The sequence below is a fragment of the Schistosoma haematobium genome, chromosome 2, assembly GCF_000699445.3.
Source record: "Schistosoma haematobium chromosome 2, whole genome shotgun sequence".
Classification (NCBI taxonomy): Eukaryota; Metazoa; Platyhelminthes; class Trematoda; order Strigeidida; family Schistosomatidae; genus Schistosoma; species Schistosoma haematobium.
In genome coordinates this window covers 9,057,122-9,074,861 of record NC_067197.1, presented here as the reverse complement: position 1 = coordinate 9,074,861, position 17,740 = coordinate 9,057,122, and the positions used below count along the sequence as shown (strand labels likewise).

Here is a 17,740-nt window from a genome sequence, read left to right as displayed (position 1 = left end):
AAGCTAAACATCATAAGTGTTGTACGGAAATCAGCTGGTGATTTGGTCGCACAGTCTACCCCAAGAATGTCCGTCCGGTCATCAAAGAGCCTAGGATTCAGAAACGTGCTTCGACCTCCAAACAACATGGTGCTGAACCTGAACGGTCCGGAAAACCTGGGAAAACAATAACTGATCGTGATGACTCTCTCATAATTATAAACCTCAAAGACGACCCTGACCTTCCCCTCAGTTTGCAGGACAAAAATGACAGGATGCTCTGGGGTGAATTAAACAAGAAACTTCAACTTCCTAGAATAGAGCCTTTGACGGTCACACGGCTCACTCGGGGAAAGGAATCTAAGCATCAAAATAACCCGAGGCTACTTTGTGTAACACTTAAGAATGCTACCGACGTAGAGGATATCTTGCTAGCTAGTTACTTACTGAAATCCGATGGGAACGTAAGAATACTGCCCGACATACCATATTCTGATCTCAATCTCATCTGGAACATCCCTACAGAATCTCGCGAGTTTTTCCGCGGAAGAAATATAATTGTGCAAGGTGTATCGGAAAACGCGGACCCTAATCAAGTAAGCTCTGATATTAGGGAATGGAAATTCATCGAACAGTCCTTGAGACTCAAAAACATACTGACTCAACTTGTGACGAGACTAGCCAAGAGGGACAGTGATTTCAGACCCCGGCTAATGAAGATTACTTCACCATCCTCCCATATGGCGGCTGCAACCCTGGAGGCATTTAGTGCCAACAGACGTCGGTTGCCAACTGGAATCCACATGCACCCGGATAGGCCATATGAAGTATTCCATCTGCGATATGTCGCAGACCACATTTACAACTCAGGGAACTCCTCTCTAGTAGTACCCCAAGTAGAAAAGATTTAGGAGTCCCGGTGCCCTACAATTCAAAGTCTTACGCTAACTGTGACGAAATTGCCTTCCGAGCAAATCTTGCACTGGTAACATTGAAGCGCATTCTTGGACAGTTTGACGGAAGAACTTCCCATATAATCTTCAGTAGTTATATTCGTCCCCATTTACAGTACGGAAACATAGTATTTCCTCCTTCACTCCAAAAGGATAAAAATTCTCTGGAGCGTATCCAACGGCAAGCCACGAAATCAGTTCGAGGACTCAAATGTAAACCTAATGAAGAGTGCCTCCAATCACTTAACCCTTACCCATTAGAGTATAGGCATCTTAGAGGTGACCTTCTAATGGCTTGCAGTATCTTTAACACTTCTGGACATCCTCTTAAACACCTACTTAATCTTAGTTCCAACACTAACCTCAGGGGTAACACCCAGAAATTGGAGATACAACATAGGAGAACGGACTGTAGATACAACTTCTACTCCTTAAGAGTAGTCGGATGCTGGAATTCGCTGCTAGATAAGCTAGTCCAAGCGACTTCTCAGAATTCGTTTAAGAGAAAACTTGACAAATTCTTAAGGACTAAGGATAGTATCATACTATGATTTACCAATTTCTTTCTCCTCTTTTATCGTTAATATACCTAGGTTCCTGCTTGGGGGTATTGGTGATCCAGTGCTACTAGACACGGAAGCCCGTTAAGCGAAAGCTTGTTCTATTCTATCCACAACCATTTGAACCATTTGGTGGTTACTTTTTGCTTTTGCTAAGCCCATGTTTGAGTTTGTCGTCTGAAGGTGACAATTTAAAACTTCAAGGTTGACGTCAGTTCCCTAGGTCAGTTTACTGATAAATATTATTTTGGTACATATTCACTTTTCACCACAATTTTGTTCTAACAATACTTGATCCGGTTGAAAAGTGCAGTATTTTCACTTGAAACATGTTTTTCATATCATCACGCTCCCTTCATGGGTTGCCAATGAGAATCAGGTCTTTTTTATTGTTTTGTTCTCTGAGTTGGATGTTTTGGTCGTGAAGAGAAGAAAACTCCATCAATATCATCCACTCGAGCTACGAATTTTCTCCACCATCTCAGAATCAGGTCTCGAGGACCAAACGTGGGTGTAATTTTCAATGAAACGTTTCTTAAAATTTACCCATATTTGATCAAGCTTGCTCCAAAGTTGGGAGCTTGAGTCCTCTGTTAAAATCGTAGGATGTATATTAATGTTCCGATTCAGTTTTGTATATTGTGCACTGAAGGCCCACGGCCTGTTAGTCTTTTTCTAGTAAGCTTCTGTATGTCTATCATTTTCTTGAGTGAATCACTAGAAAGGGCGAGCACCACTTTTTATCGGATAACAGGTTTCAATAGATGGCTCGATGTAAAATCCTGTACTCCATGGGTTAAGGTGCTTTTCGTGTACGGGACAACCCCACCACCCCTACAGTTTAGTCTGTCAGCCCTATTAAGTAAGAAACCAAGCAATCGAATATCACTATCATACACTTCTGACGTTAACTATTTCTGAGATGGCAATGACATCCATGTTTTCTGTGTTACCACGTTTTCAAGCCCCACCATTTTATCTAGTAGGCTGCGAGCATTTGTATAGCACAACAGTTCTGTGAAGAATTTTCCCATACCACTCAGAGTGGTTTGAGGATAGTTTAGCTCTGAACATTCACAATGTGAAAACCCATAAGCCTTCAGTCTTCAGTAATAGGGATAGTAGGTTGGTGAACCTGTATTAATCCTGGCACATTGCTTTCCAGTGAAGGTCCAGCTTTTCCTTGAAAGTATTCACTGATGGGGCTGATACCACTTGTTCGGGTAAGGCGTTCCAATCATTGACTACTCGGTGAGAAAAACGGGACCCCACTTTAAGTTTATTAGGTCGTGGTTTATGAACCTTCTTGCTATGACCTCGGAGATTATTAGTGCTGGAGGGAGCAAGCAATAAATCTGCTAGAGTTTTTCAACGAAGCACATCCGAATATCCATTTCACTATGGAACATGAAAAAGAAAACAAGTTCCATTTTCTCGATATTGCGATGAAAAGAAGAAAAGATGGTACAGTTCAACGTTCAGTTTATAAGAAAGACACATGGAATGGTAGTTATCTTAATTTCAATAGCTTTTGTCCAATCAGTTACAAAAAGGCACTGGTCAAAACACTGTTTTACAGAACAGAAAGAATATGTACTTCCGATACACTAGAAGAGGAAGTTATGAATGTTAAAAAATGTTTAAAGAATAACGGATACCCACTGAAATTTATTGAGAAATACGGCAAATGTGAAGATAAAAAACCGAAAGAAATTACAGCAAATAAAAAGCCTATTTTTATTAAACTTCAATTCAAAGGTGACGATGTCACAGGATCAATCAATATGAGACTAAAAACTGCACTGACAAGAACCTATCCTGCAGCGAAATTGATTGTCCTGTCCAAAACAACATGTTCTTTGACACAATCAAAGGTTGACAGGTATCCCTTTCATGTTACCACCAACTGTGTATACAAATTTACATGTACCTGCCAAAGCAGTTACATTGGTAGAACAGAAAGGAGAGCCTACGTCCGATTCAAAGAACATATTCCTAAAAGTTTAAGATTAAATGGATTGAACTCATTCAACAGTGCTATCGCAAGACATCTCCTTGATACAGGACATAAAGCTGATATACTGAAGTCCTTCAAGGTGATTAACAAACAATCAAACTCGAACCTTTTGAAATTCGCTGAAGCGTTAGCAATCAAACGTTTAAAACCAGATCTATGTATACAAAAAGAGACAGTAATAAATCTTTCCTTACCCTGGTAACAATAACCCCCACTCTTTCTATTAATTTGCTCCTATTTATTTATTTATTACGTCATTATTCCAACTCTTTCTGAAATATAAATTACATCATATATAACTGATTGATTTCAATTCATATTTTCTTTATTACCATTAATCTATTTTCATGAGTTCTAATCATTCGCTGAGATTTTACAAATATATTCTTCTTTTTAATGTCTCAAATTAACTCGGCGCCCAAATATTGTGAAACTATTCGTTCAAATTTAGACGAAAGTTCTTATTTATTGTTCTAATCACTATTTCAATGTTCCAGAACTTCCCCTCTCTAACTTTATTTATTTATTCGAATCAAACATTTTATGAGCTCATTAACTCTATCTGAATCTTTGCTTGCTACATCATCATACACATGTATTGATCCTTAATCACACTCTTATGTATAAATATGTCAATATCTGTAATAATTTGAATTTTCAAATAATTTAGGTTGTAAGCAGCTGATGAGAACCTAACGAAATAAAATGAATTCATATTATTCTGCACCAATCTTTGTTCTTGCTCTATTTAAGATAATAAAGGGAACTATGTGTATGAAAAAGATAAGACATATTAACACCCAAATCATAATTAAAGATACGAAATGCCAGTATAAGGTCACCTCGTGTCCTACGATACGACAAGGGGAAAAGATTTAGGCGTTTTAAACCCTCATCGTAAGGGAGTCTAGAAAGACCCTTCACTAATTTCGTTCTCACACGCTGGACACGCTCAAAGGAGTTAGTATCCTTTACCAGACACGGGCTAGCTGCTTGGATACAGTACTCTAAATGTGGTCTAACATATATGGGATATAAAATTCGGAACGTTTCCTCGTCAAAAGATTTGAACGCTCGGTGAAGTGACCATAATGCACGAAAACCTTTGACAGCGACTGCTTTGCAATGCGTAGTTGTTTTTAAATCATGACTTAATACTACTCCCAAGTCTTTATGTTCTTGAGCACATGGAAGAGGTTTACCCTCAATAGTGTAACGGTAACTATTACCGTGACCGATGTGCATTAACACACTCTTCCTAGCATTGATTTCTAAGCCACACTCTCGAGCCCATCTAACTAAATCATCTAGGTCAGCTTGAAGATCCAGATGATCAGCCGCACTTTTTATTGTTCTCCAGATTTTTACATCATCCGCAAACAATAATGTCGACGACCTAAGCAACAGCGGTAACTCATTAACGTAGAGAAGGAAGAGCAGAGGGCCTAAGATGGTGCCTTGTGGTACACCACTTTTGACCGGCTTCCAATTGGATAGCGTTCCGTTGACCCTCACTCTCTGTCTGCGGTCACATAAGTTTCCTATCCACTCATGTACAGTACCTATTATTCCGAAGCTTGTGAGCTTGTGCATAAGACCTACGTGTGAAACCTTGTCGAATGCTTTGCTAAAATCTATGAATATCACATCGACAGACAGACCGTTATCTAGGGCTGCTGTCCAATCCTCTCTCGCAATAAGCAAGTTAGTCAAGCATGAACGCTATAAGGTTGTCCACCGTTCCGGTGGCGTTCATTTGTTTCTACTTCTTCTGATCGTTTCTTAATGCGACCAATCAGGCTGAGATCCTCATGGATATATATTCCGCATGACATGTAAGATTTAATGATTCTTATAATCTTGAAAAATACCTTATGTAGTTTAATTTGTATTACTTATATCGCATATGGCAATTAAAAATATAGGGATTGGCGTCCTTGTTGTGACCATGGTCACCAGCACATTGAAATCGAAGAGACTTTACAGTACCAGATAAGTTCCTGTTCCCGAAGATTCTTGGTTTTGCTCTTCACCTCCACGGAAAGTTATTTTCCAAAGTTAATTTAGCCAGATTATTATATATATTATTTATTTAAACACAAACATTGGTACAACGAATTACGAAATATATATACGCTACACTTCGTCATTAGACTTGTGTGAAGGCTGGACTTTCGCCTGGATGCCCAAATCGAAGCAGGACAATTTAGTCAGAGCTTATCACCGAATACTGGTAGCGCCAAAAGATATACAAAAAGACAACAATTATCACTTCTTTCGGCCTATTCTAGTTGCTTCTTATGCCGTTTTGATTTGATATCTCTGCACAAACTCCTACTCTTGATGCGCTACAAATCACCGGGCCCAGATGACTGGCTTCCGGCCCTTTTTAAGGATGGTGATGACTTTCTGGTTAAGGAACTGACCGAGTTGTTCACAAAGGTCTGTCCTAACATCGTGTAATGGGTCGGTAATTGTTCCTATCATTAAAAAGAGTTCACATCGTTTATGTAACAATTATCGGGGGATAAGTCTACTTCCGATTGCGTCCGAACTATTGGCTTCCGTCATACATCGTAGATTGTTCAAAACCCGAAGATGTTGTGACTGTATCTTCACCCTTCGCCAAAATGTTAGAACACCGTCATACTTATCACAGGCCGACAATCGTAGTGTTTCTTGACATCATGACTGCCCTCCATTCGTTGGACAAGACTGCTCTCTGGGATTGTCTATTGAAGAAGAGTGTGCCTGAGGAGTTTACTAACATCTTAAAAGCCTTATATACAAACACCTCAGGTAGAGTGAGGACATACAGCCATCTCTCTCCATTGTTCCGTTCAAGCAATGGGGTTAGGCAGAGTTGCCCAATCTCACCATTCCTCTTCAACCTTGCTATCGACGACGTTCTGGAAACAGCTCTGATGGATGTAGGTAATGGTGTGGATCTGTTGCCTGGAGAAAGACTTTTCGACCTTGAGTATGCGGATGATATTGTCTTACTGTGCGATGATATCCATGCCATGAAATCTTCACTTAATGAGTTGGCAATTAGTAACCGTAGGTATGGTATGTGCTTTACACCTACGAAGCGCAAATCACTTTTACCTAACTGGGAGGACCTTGATCCTGCACTCACCTTGGGTAGTCGAGAAGTCCGTGTATCTGGGTAGTGCATAAGTGCTGGTGGTGGTGTGAGTGGTAAGATCAATTCACATATAGCCAAAGCCAAAGCAGCTTATACCGATCTGTGCCATCTCTGGCCCCTTCATGATGTTATTCTGGCTGTAAAAGGTCGGATCTACAACGCGTCAGTGAGAGTGGGTTTGCTCTATGGCTGTGAGACCTGGCCTCCCCGAGTTGAGAATGTTAGACGACTCTCCGTGCTCAATCATCGTTGTCTCCGAAAGGCTGCTGACATCCAGTGGCAACACCATGTTAGTAATGTAGAGGTTCGGCATCGTGTGTTCGGGCACAGCGACGATAATCCAATTGATGTCACCACCTTAAAACGTCGGCTTTGGTGGCTTGGACATGTTCTACAAATTTCGTCCAAGAGATTTCCACGTCGTGTATTATTTGCTGACGCTGGAACTGGTTGGAAAAGGCGGAGAGGTGATCAGTTATGACATGTGTCGTGGTATGAAAGAAAGCTGTACATGATTGGGTTCTGTTGGTCCTTCACGACTCTCTGGTTGGGGTCCTAGAGATTGTGCAACACAGTGGCTAGAAACGTTATCAGATATGGCTCAGAATAGAGGCCATAAAAATGGACGTAACTTCTTTAACTGGAAAAACTCTTTCTGGTTGTACCTTTGCTACTTGAACTACCTCTTCCATTATTATTATCTCACTATCATACACTACTTCCTATTTGTTATTGTCCCCCTTTTTCTCATACGCACCTTACATTCTCGTTGTAATTGTGTGGCGCATATGTATTTGATGCCCCTTTGTATCAATATTTATGTTTAAATAAATAAGTAGTAAATTGACGAATTTACCAAAGGCCCAAATTTTCTTTCATTTGCCCCCCAAATTCCCTGGTACGGTCGAGAGTGGGGAGAGTCAGCTCTCCCACTCGAAGTGCTCTCACATGGTCACGCGTATATAGCCTCTGTCAGGAAAGTCCTACTTATTGCCTTCTCGTGGCGGGGGTGTTGTTCACAAAATTGAGAGGACGAAAAGAGGATGTCCGGCGCTTTAACCGGGTTGGTGAACATGGAGAGTCTACCTAGGGGAATTGGAAAACCCTGATCCCAAACCAATGGTGCACATGGGCTCCAGTATCCTGAAGGAACAAATGGCGTATGAACCAATTGTTGGTCACCGGCTACCATGGGACTGCATCTCCTGACGTTGCTCCACTGCCTTGTGAATCAGACCTTCAAGTCGAAGGATCCGGGTGTGGCCTCCTAAGAAAACCACCTACTTCAGTTTGGGCACCTGGGCAGTACCACAGCCCTCACACATATCGAATGGGATTTGTGTGGCGCACATATATTTGGTGCCTCCTTGTACCAATATCTATGTGTTAAAATAAATAAATAAAAATACAGGATTTCCGTACCTTAGATATGTAACCTCTTTTGTGGAAACTTCAATTCATGTACGATGGTTGTTTACCTGTTTATTTATATGTATTTTAGGTTTTTAGGAGCATACTCTGAAAAGTGCAATGTTGCGGATGGTTACAATGAAATATTTAAGCTTATTCATTCTGGCATTTCAAAATCTACTTTATATTCTGTGTATGCGTCATGCAAGATCACGACCAACCGAAATGTTCAACTCTTCATCTTTGGTAATAATGAGCGAATGTTTGAAATTCTTGACATGTGTATCAGTTCTAAGCATTACTGGGAATTTAAAAAACTGTTTAAAACTCATACAACACAATCCACTAGATGTTTTAATGACTTTTATACCCGCTATAATATATGTCATTCAAAATCGTCTTCTTATAACAGCTTTGAGTAATTTAGATGCAGTCACATTTCAGGTAAGATTAATAATATTTCGTAATAGAATATTTATTAGTTTAGGTGGCTTATCAGTTGAAATTGTTTACTACAGCATTATTCAGTATGCTTATTCTTCGGAAACCGGTTAGTAAAATGCAATGGTTTGCTTTGGTTTTATTGTTTATTGGAGTTGCAACAGTTGAAAGTCCCGTTAATTCTAATAAAACTAATCACCCACCTATAGCATATAATCCTCCATTAGGATTATTTTGTGCTGTATGGGCATCCATATTGTCTGGTTTGGCATGTGTATTTTTTGAAATGGTAAGTTATTCTATCTAGAGACTATTTATATCATTTCAGTTATTTTGTAAATTAGAGAGTGATTAAAATATTAAATATTTATAAATCGCTATGTTATATATTGGGTTATAGTTATTGCATTAAAGCTTGTGAGAAGAGAATAAACCAACCATTTTCCAACTTTATTGTCGTAATTTAATGTAGAGTGATTTTTCCCTATATAACAGATATCTGGTTTCTGTAACTTAATGAACTTCCATTATGTCATAATTTCGTATATAAATGCAATCCTTTTATCTTTTGATAAGCTAACAAATCACATGTTATTTGCAATCTATCACATTCACTCAATGATCCGATATATCATATAAATCATGTCATGTACTTGCACTCCAATTAATCTACTTCGATGTGGTTGACCACATAGGATGAAATTATATGGAACTAATGTTCAACAATGGTTTAGCTGTTCAATAATTTATTTTGACTAGTGGGTCACCGGCTTAAGTCACATTATGGTTTGGGCAGTTAGATATTATGATTAACTCTTTGGTCATTGTCAATGTAGGGTCTGGCTCGAGGTGGACTACATAGGTCTATGCTGGGTTAATTAGTTACATTATTATTCTCTATGCAACTAATAAATGTTAATAGATAATGGATATATCCATAGATTTCGAGTTAAATTACGGTCTTAAGTCTGTATCCATTAACCATTATAACCTTGTAGACCCTGTTATTAATTAAATGTTTTGATTGTTAAAAAAATCAGTTGTTTGTAACATGATATAATGCAGTTAATCGTGATGGCTGCTTACAAGATCGAGAGGATAAGTTAATTATTTGTGAAAATTGAAAACATTGCGTATTAGTCATCTCAATGCTGAGGAGTCTCATACTCGGACGAAACAGCCATCCAGTGCTTTCAGGTTTTCAATGGTGGTCTAGCTTGAATCAACTCGTGATTTCAACTATGAAAATACTACAAGTTCCACAAATCCCTATACTGATAACATGCCAAATTAACAATTTACGTCTTATTTTGCAAACAATCCTAAATTCAAATGCTGTAATTTTAAACAATGTATTTACCTTAAACCTGGCCACTTTTTGGATAATGATTTAGATACATAACTAGAACTCATTAAATTTATTGAAAAGAGTATTCTCCGTTCATATATCCATGTTTTAGTTCAATAGTTGTCAAATTACATAATATTTCATAGGGAATTTAACAAATATTTTAAGAAAAAGTCAAATTAATAATAGTTATGCAAAAATAAAGAGATAAATATTAAGATTGTGTAATAATACAAAGATGAAATAAGTTTAAAACAAATTTAGAAAAAGAGGAATGGATCAATGTTCTACTATAATTTACTATCCTATGATTTATGTCGATGATCAAGATAGAGAAAGGGATTGTACGAAATTCTTTCGAGTACAAAGGTCAGGTTTTTGAATGTGGGTTCAGCAGTATGCAAAAGACGAACCCGTGAACCACGTCGTAAATTTGATGTGATAAAACGGATAGCTTCAAAAACTTTATTTAAGTCAACTTGACGTATCCTGTGTTAACCACCAGCTGAGCGAGAATAGAACTCTTAATCACATTCAAGTATATTCCAAAGTTTTTGCATATGAACCTTGTAAGATTACAACTAATTCATGTCAAAAAGTTGCAAAAGTGTGTCCTACAGAGAAATACAACCTTAGTAACTGAATGGTATGAGAGGGGGCAATGTTGGTTTTACTTTCAACCACATTTGTTCTTGTGGCAAAATCTCAATACGACTAATTATTGTCCGCAAATTCTAATGTATCGAGAGTAAGTTTTAAATATAACTTGATTCAATTTTCTGTTTCAATAATAAGCAGAACCTACTTACTGGCGTCCAACATTTCGGGGTGATATTTCTGCGAACAGCAGAAATGTGGGATAGATAATCCGTACATGAAAGCGTTATTGAAACTTAAATACATTTTTTGAGTAGAAAGTACAGTACATACACTCATTATTGATAATTCCTTCCAATATGACTGAGGATAGTGGCTCAGAGGTTAAGATAATCGGTTTTCAGCCAGTAATTCACCTGTTCGAACCCCGCCCCACTTTTATATGGACAGATACGTAAGCATCATTATCCCGCACATACAAATAGTGTGCTCAAAGTGAGTGAGTAAATCATTATTTGGTAAATGGTGTCTGATGACATTTTTGCATGCATCTTTTGGGATCATCGGGTAAGTAATAGTGAGGTAGACGCAAGACATTAAAGAATGATGATAAATCAGTTGATAAAGTTTTGAATCCACATCAACTGATATGGTTAGATCGCGTATTACGCACGCCCGACTACCACGACGTGCAATGCTGACTAGTGTTGGAGACGGTTGGAAGAAAGTTAGGAGTGGCCAAACCAAAACGTAGAATCAATCCATAAAGTCATTAACTTCTGGTATGAACCATGTTGGTAAATGCAGACTGTTTGTTTGGGGTCCATGTGACTATCGTAACCAATGGTTGAAGACTCTGGGTAACATGGCTCAGACTCGATCACCATGGCGTAGGCGTATACACTCTTTGTGTTCCCTTAAGCCGTAAGATTAAAATTACTTCATACCTTTCTTTCTATGAAGTAATTCTTTCTTCCTGTATTATATCCTCGTATGCAATCTCCTTTTATATATTATTACCATTGAAGTAACTGGTTTTATGAATTTGGTGTTCATGTTGTTGTGTTTATCAGGTGTGACAACTTGGACCGATGCATATATGTGTCTAGTCCTACGTTGTAGCTGGCTGACTGACTGAAATGAGTTACATAATATGAAGAGATTTCTTACCTTAGGTAACCTTCACAGCCTTAAAGAAAAAGCAATAATAAACAGTGATCCAGCCAAGCGAAATCCCGTAATTTCATCGATAAGTGTAACACTGACACCAGTTAAGCTAAACGTCAAAAATACTATTATATAGACAACTACATGTTCATATGCAGTGAACTGATGCAAAATCTACTAACAACAGATAACTTGTTTTACCTAATCGACAAAGTTTTGTGCATAATTTCATTCTTTTACTTCTTAAAATCAGTATTTATTACCTATCGGTTGAGAATAAAGGTTCTGCGTATCCTTGTAGTAAACACACCCATTCATATTATCATCTATGTGTTTTTGTATGCAAAACAAGTAATCTGTGTAAGTCGGATATTATTGAAAAGTGACTCAACATCAAGGGAAATCATGAATTGTCATTTACATTCATACCCACTATTTAGTCAACGATTTCAAGGGTATCATATACGAGATGCATGGAAATACATCTTCTTACGGGGTGATTACAGCTATCATAAAGAGCATATTTAAATCGTTAAAATCTCTGGTAGCTTGACATCTCATGCAATATGTTTTAGTCCAGATTAATGGTTGAAGAGAATCGGCAACAAATTCCTTAATCTAGGTTTTATACTAGTTTTTACTTGTCAACAAGGTGTATCTGCAATCAACTTCACTGGACGCGTCATTTTTCTCAAAATTGTAGATACATCTAATCAAACAAAGAATGCTTGCAACCGCCTAACATCAATCCTCTCAACCATATCTTTATGCATCTTAATGGTATTAGCGCTCATACATATGTACTCATCATATACTTTTTGTATCGTCTTTGTTGATTTTTAAATTATCTTCTTTCATAATTAAGCTTCTGAAAAATACCAACAAATCTATATGGCATCGTAATATTGAGTTAGCTTTTGCATCAATTATCATTGGTATACCTGTACAACTATTGACCGATTGGACTGATATTACACAAAATGGCTATTTTCATGGCTTTGATTGGTTTGTTTGGATAGTTGTATTTCTACATGCATTCGGTGGTTTATTAGTAGCTTTAGTAGTTAAATATGCTAACAATATTCTTAAAGTAAGTAAATTTCGTATTTTCTTTTCACATTGAAACGATAATTAGTTGCTTGTTTATATAACACAAAGTTTTACCCTGTTAAACTTGATATTATTAAGTAAACGAAAAAAATGAGCAGTAAACAAGTATAGTTTTTACTTGAATCTAGACATTTATTTATAATTTTGAACTTTAACTTTAGACAGGGTTTAATCTGACTCGATGATCATGAAAAGAGTTTGAATGTAAACATGGTAACTGTTATGTTTCTTTGACTGATATTTAACTGGACTGACACATTCCAATCTGGTTAGTTTATTCGAAACGAAATTTTTGTTCGATTATGACAACGTCAAAGCAACCTTGTGAAGTAAATTTTGTGGATTTAACAACTACAACGATGAACTTTATTGGCGTAAATCTATGTAAACATATAACGGGTTTTACTTTGGATATGATTTTAGTCATCTTAGAAACGGAACTAACGACAAACTCTCGTGTATTTCGGGACCACGAGGTAAACATTGGCTAGGTTAGGAATAGAGTAACAGGCAAGGATTGGTGAAGCAGTAAATTTTCATCAACTGAGGTGGTTGGGACATGTGTTACGTATGCCCAACCACCGTCTACCTTGACAGGCGATGTTTTCTGGTTCAGGAGCAGGTTGGAAGAAAATATGGGGCGGTCAAACCAAAACATGGCATCAGTCCATGAAGTCACTGACAATTGGACTTATCCATGTTAATTGATACAGACTACTTGGTTGAGGTTCGTGTGATTATCGTAACCAGTGGTTAGAGACTTTGAATGACATAGCTCAAATCGTTTGCGGTGGCGCTGGTGAAACCATCCTTTGTTTTCTCCCAAATCCTGGGATTCTAAATTCCTTTTTTGTTCCGCTAATTTATATTTTCTTTCCGAGTCGTATCTTCTGTGCCTAATATTTCTTATTACAACTGATGCTGTTACTACCTCTTCTATTCTGGGATTTGACCTGATAACTTTATATCGACGTGCTAATGGGGTATGACAACTTGAACCGATGTACACATGTACAGGTTCTACGTTGTGACTGATTGACAGTCAAAAAGGAGCTCATACTGCATAGTTGACATTCTTTCTTATCACGAAGATGGACTAGCAGGAAGCATAAACAGTATCATGAGAGAAAGTGTTGTGCAACGCTATATTTCCCGAAATTTGAACTATAATCATATATATATATATATATATATATATATATATATATATATATATATATATATATATATATATATTCCCATAACCCGTTTCTTGTATACCTTAAAAAAACTGGAATAAGACTTTTGTGTTTGTTTATACTAACGATGTAGCAAGCTGTAAAATATCACACTACTGTAACCAATCCAATGACAACTTGAAAACATGTTTTTTTACTGGTCAAAGCAAAGGTTATTCATAAAAACAACAGTGAAATAAATACTTGTAGGGGTGACTTTTTAATTAGTTGCTAGTCTTATAACTATATATTTCTCAGATTTAGTGTGGGTATTAAACAACAAAAATTAAAACCTCTTTAATTAGTTTGTGACTTTGATTTACTTAGTTGTTATTTGATTCCCGAACGTAGCCGCTATCTTCATGTGGCGTTTGGGTTTGCTTATCATAACGACCTAACCAGTCTATATTGCCCGAAACATTCATTTCCTTAATCCACACCATCCCAGACGATTTGAGTGAAGAGTAATAAAAATAAGGGTGCCAAAACCATTGTCCGACAGCAAAGTTATACTACCAACCGTATAGGTTTGTGATGGTAGTAAGGTGTTTTTTCCAGACAACCGGCATCTCCTGCGATGCTGCCTTCCAAAAACAGGATGAGTTTAGAAAGGATTAGGTCGAAAGATCGCACATACCCCATCCTACTGATTTCCGTCTCCGGGCTTAAGGCCTTAGAAGTACGGAACTAACACAACTCAGACCGAAACCAAAGACCCTAGGTTCGACTCCTGCGCACGTAGTTGTAGATGCGAACTGCTGAACAGTCCTACAGTAGGAAGAAACGGTCATCTAGCGCTTCTAGGTTCTGAGTGGTAGTCTAGCTAAGATCAGTTCGTGATTTTAACCGTGAAAGTACTTCAGTCTACACAAATCCTCATACTAATAACAATCATGTACTCACTAGCGACTAGCTTGAATATGTAACTCCTGTAGTTCTAGTGAAAAGCCGTAATCAATAGAGTTCAACTCTGTCGAGTATGAGACGGTTGATCCCCTCAGGCAATGGATAAAGGGTTGAGCAAAACGATGGATTGCTTGAAGTTGGACGTTAATGACGTTGAACGCCGGCTCAATGGTCTGGAGGTTAGGCGCTCGCATGTGAGATTGTAGGTCTTTGGTTCAATCCCTGTACGCAGATGGTGGATGCACCTTGTTCATTTGCTATCTAACAGGTTACTTATAGTCACATTAATTATCATGGTTTGAGCATACCTTATACATTAACAAAAGTTTCAATCCTCATTAATGTTATATAGTCAGTTAACCAGCGGCTTTGTCTTCTAAGCGTTACTTTGTTGGGCGTTTGAGATTCAGTTCGATAGGCAAATTACTTATACTACTGCCGAAGTCATTTCGACATTCTATCATTCAATTCCATTCCACCATAATAAGATTTCTAATTAACTCATATTTATTAAAATATAACACTGAACTTCCCAGTTATATTAAACCAGTCTAGTGATCTTTCATGTGAACAATATGTAAGCAGTTGTAAATATTCGTAATTCCGGATACCTGGTCCCAAATCTTATTGAATGTAACAGTTCATGTTATTTTTTAAATCTAACCATTCTATTACTTTAGTGATATTTATTTTTCCTGTTCTTTCTTCTTCGTTTCCTGACACTCTACTTCCTTAAGTTTTAACCAATAACTATTCTCTTCCGATTTGACAAAAAATACAAGTTCTGAGTAGTTGATTTACACATATTAATTTAGTGTTAATCATATGAATTAGTTTCAGTCACAAATTACCATCACGTGGAGACCACCATTAGAACTAGGGACCATATAACATTTGCTTTGAACTAGTGTGGAACTCTTCACTGGTGCAGACTCATAACTATACTAGCTTATGACCAAAAACTTGAATATCTATTTGATGTATCTCGATCTAGCCGTTACGATATACAAGCTTGTAAACCTCACTACAGTTTTTTATCTACGATATGGTTAATATTTATATTTTTTGTCTTTATGATTAGTTACGTTAATCAATAATTCTATTTCATTATTATCTACCTTCATGTGTCATTTCTCTTGTTTCTTTCTTGTAGGCATTCGCCTGTTGCGTGTCAATTATTTTATCATGTGCATTCTCTGTTGTATTCCTTGGGATGCATTTGAGTAATAGTTTCATTTTTGGCACATTAACTGTTATCATATCATCTATTGTGTATTCTAGTTATCCTCCGAAAATAAATGCTCGATAGAAATTCGTATTATTGCTTTTCATTAATTTAACAATGTTACAATAATTTTAGTCTTTTTGTCCAACTCTACATTTAACCTCCCAATATTTTGTTTACATTTTTCAAACTACTTTTAAGTAGTATTAATGAGTATGAAATTTCAGAGAGAACTCATCTCCATGTTTGTTCATTCTTTAAAATATTTTGTAATAATTACTCTTCAGGAAATTCTAAGTTGAGCTTTCATTAACAACTATGTTTAATTATCTTTATAGTAGATTTTTTTGTATTTTTCGTACATATAGTTTCATCCAATTAATTATGCAATAACGATTCGAAATATTTTTTTTTTGAAAAAAACTTAGTATATATACTATCCTAAAATGCTACTTCGATTTCTCCTAGAGGTTATAAATATTTTATTCTTAGGCATGAAAATTTTTAGGTCACCTCAGAGTCATATGATATCTTACAAACTCTAATTGAGTTTTTTTTAATGGGAAACTCTGTCAGTAACCTACAGAATGTGATACTTATTATCATGAATGGGATCTAAAAGCTTGAAACCATGTAACTCTTCTTTGTAGTCAAATTCATGATGTGATCGACCTTTTGGTGAGACTATAATTTGTGGACGGCCTTTGAGCGACTCTGAACTGACCTTGATGGTGTCCACCTAATAAATAGAATCAAATAAGGGTTATAAACCTTGCGACGATTTCGAATTGTGATTTACAGTTGATGGTTAAGGTTAAGAATTATATTTAAGGTTTTCATCACGAACTGACATCGGCTATAATGCCAAAACTCTATTTTATCAAATTGATAAGTGAATTTCGCGCCAAAATCCGAGACTTTATCTTATACCTGATTGGTTCGTCCATAAATTAAAGTTTAGCCGACCTTTTTATGATTCGATTAAATTCACTAATTAGTCACTACAATGTTATTGAGTCCTTATTCTCAATTGTTGAGATCATGAGTCAATTGAAGCTAGACCACCATGGAAAACCCGGAAGCACTGAACGGCCGTTTCGTCCTACTGTAGTAGTGCGCATCCACGGTCCCGCCCCGCGGGATTCGAACCCAGGACCTGCTGATCTCGCGAGCACTTAACTACTATACCACAGAGCCGGCATCCAATGGTGTTAATGTCTAACTTCAACTAATCCACGAAATTGAGTCCTTATTCATTACAAACTTTATCAAATACACCCACTTAAAGTCACAGTTGTTGATGAATATCTAGGAACATCAAATAGATACTTCCTCCGATCGATTTTCATTTTCTCAAATTGCGTATCTCGTACAAAATTGATTTTTCAACATCCAATAGTCAATCGATAAGTGTCTGTCACGGGCCATTCGCGCTAAACGTTCTGATTTTATGGTTCAGACGTATCGATGTAGAACAAAATAATTTTGATGGAGTTTTGTTCTCTGAGCTGAATGGTTTAGTCACGTTCAGAGAACAAAACTCTATCAAAAGCATCCACCTGAGCTACAAATCTTCACTATCTCAAAACAAAATAATATATGGATCGTCTCTATGAGGTTGAATACCTAATGACTAATGCAGACTTTGGAACTGTTGGTTAG

General features: G+C 37.1%; 1 protein-coding gene across 3 annotated transcripts; it reads left to right on the top strand.

The window, feature by feature from the left end:
* Positions 1–1,610: 1,610 nt before the first annotated feature.
* Positions 1,611–16,478, top strand: GMS1 (UDP-galactose transporter Gms1; the record flags this gene model as incomplete). Of its 3 annotated transcripts, none has more annotated exons than XM_051214266.1 (5): positions 1,611–1,715; positions 8,159–8,511; positions 8,555–8,797; positions 12,486–12,710; positions 16,007–16,478. In XM_051214266.1, 4 exons carry the CDS (start codon positions 8,188–8,190, stop codon positions 16,160–16,162), a joined length of 948 nt encoding a protein of 315 aa, XP_051067417.1. The 3 variants fall into 3 exon arrangements, with proteins under 3 accessions (XP_051067417.1, XP_051067418.1, XP_012798294.2); XM_051214267.1 differs by having other exon boundaries at positions 8,550–8,797; XM_012942840.2 differs by lacking the exon at positions 1,611–1,715 and adding an exon at positions 6,434–6,664 and having other exon boundaries at positions 8,167–8,511; positions 16,007–16,162.
* Positions 16,479–17,740: the final 1,262 nt, after the last annotated feature.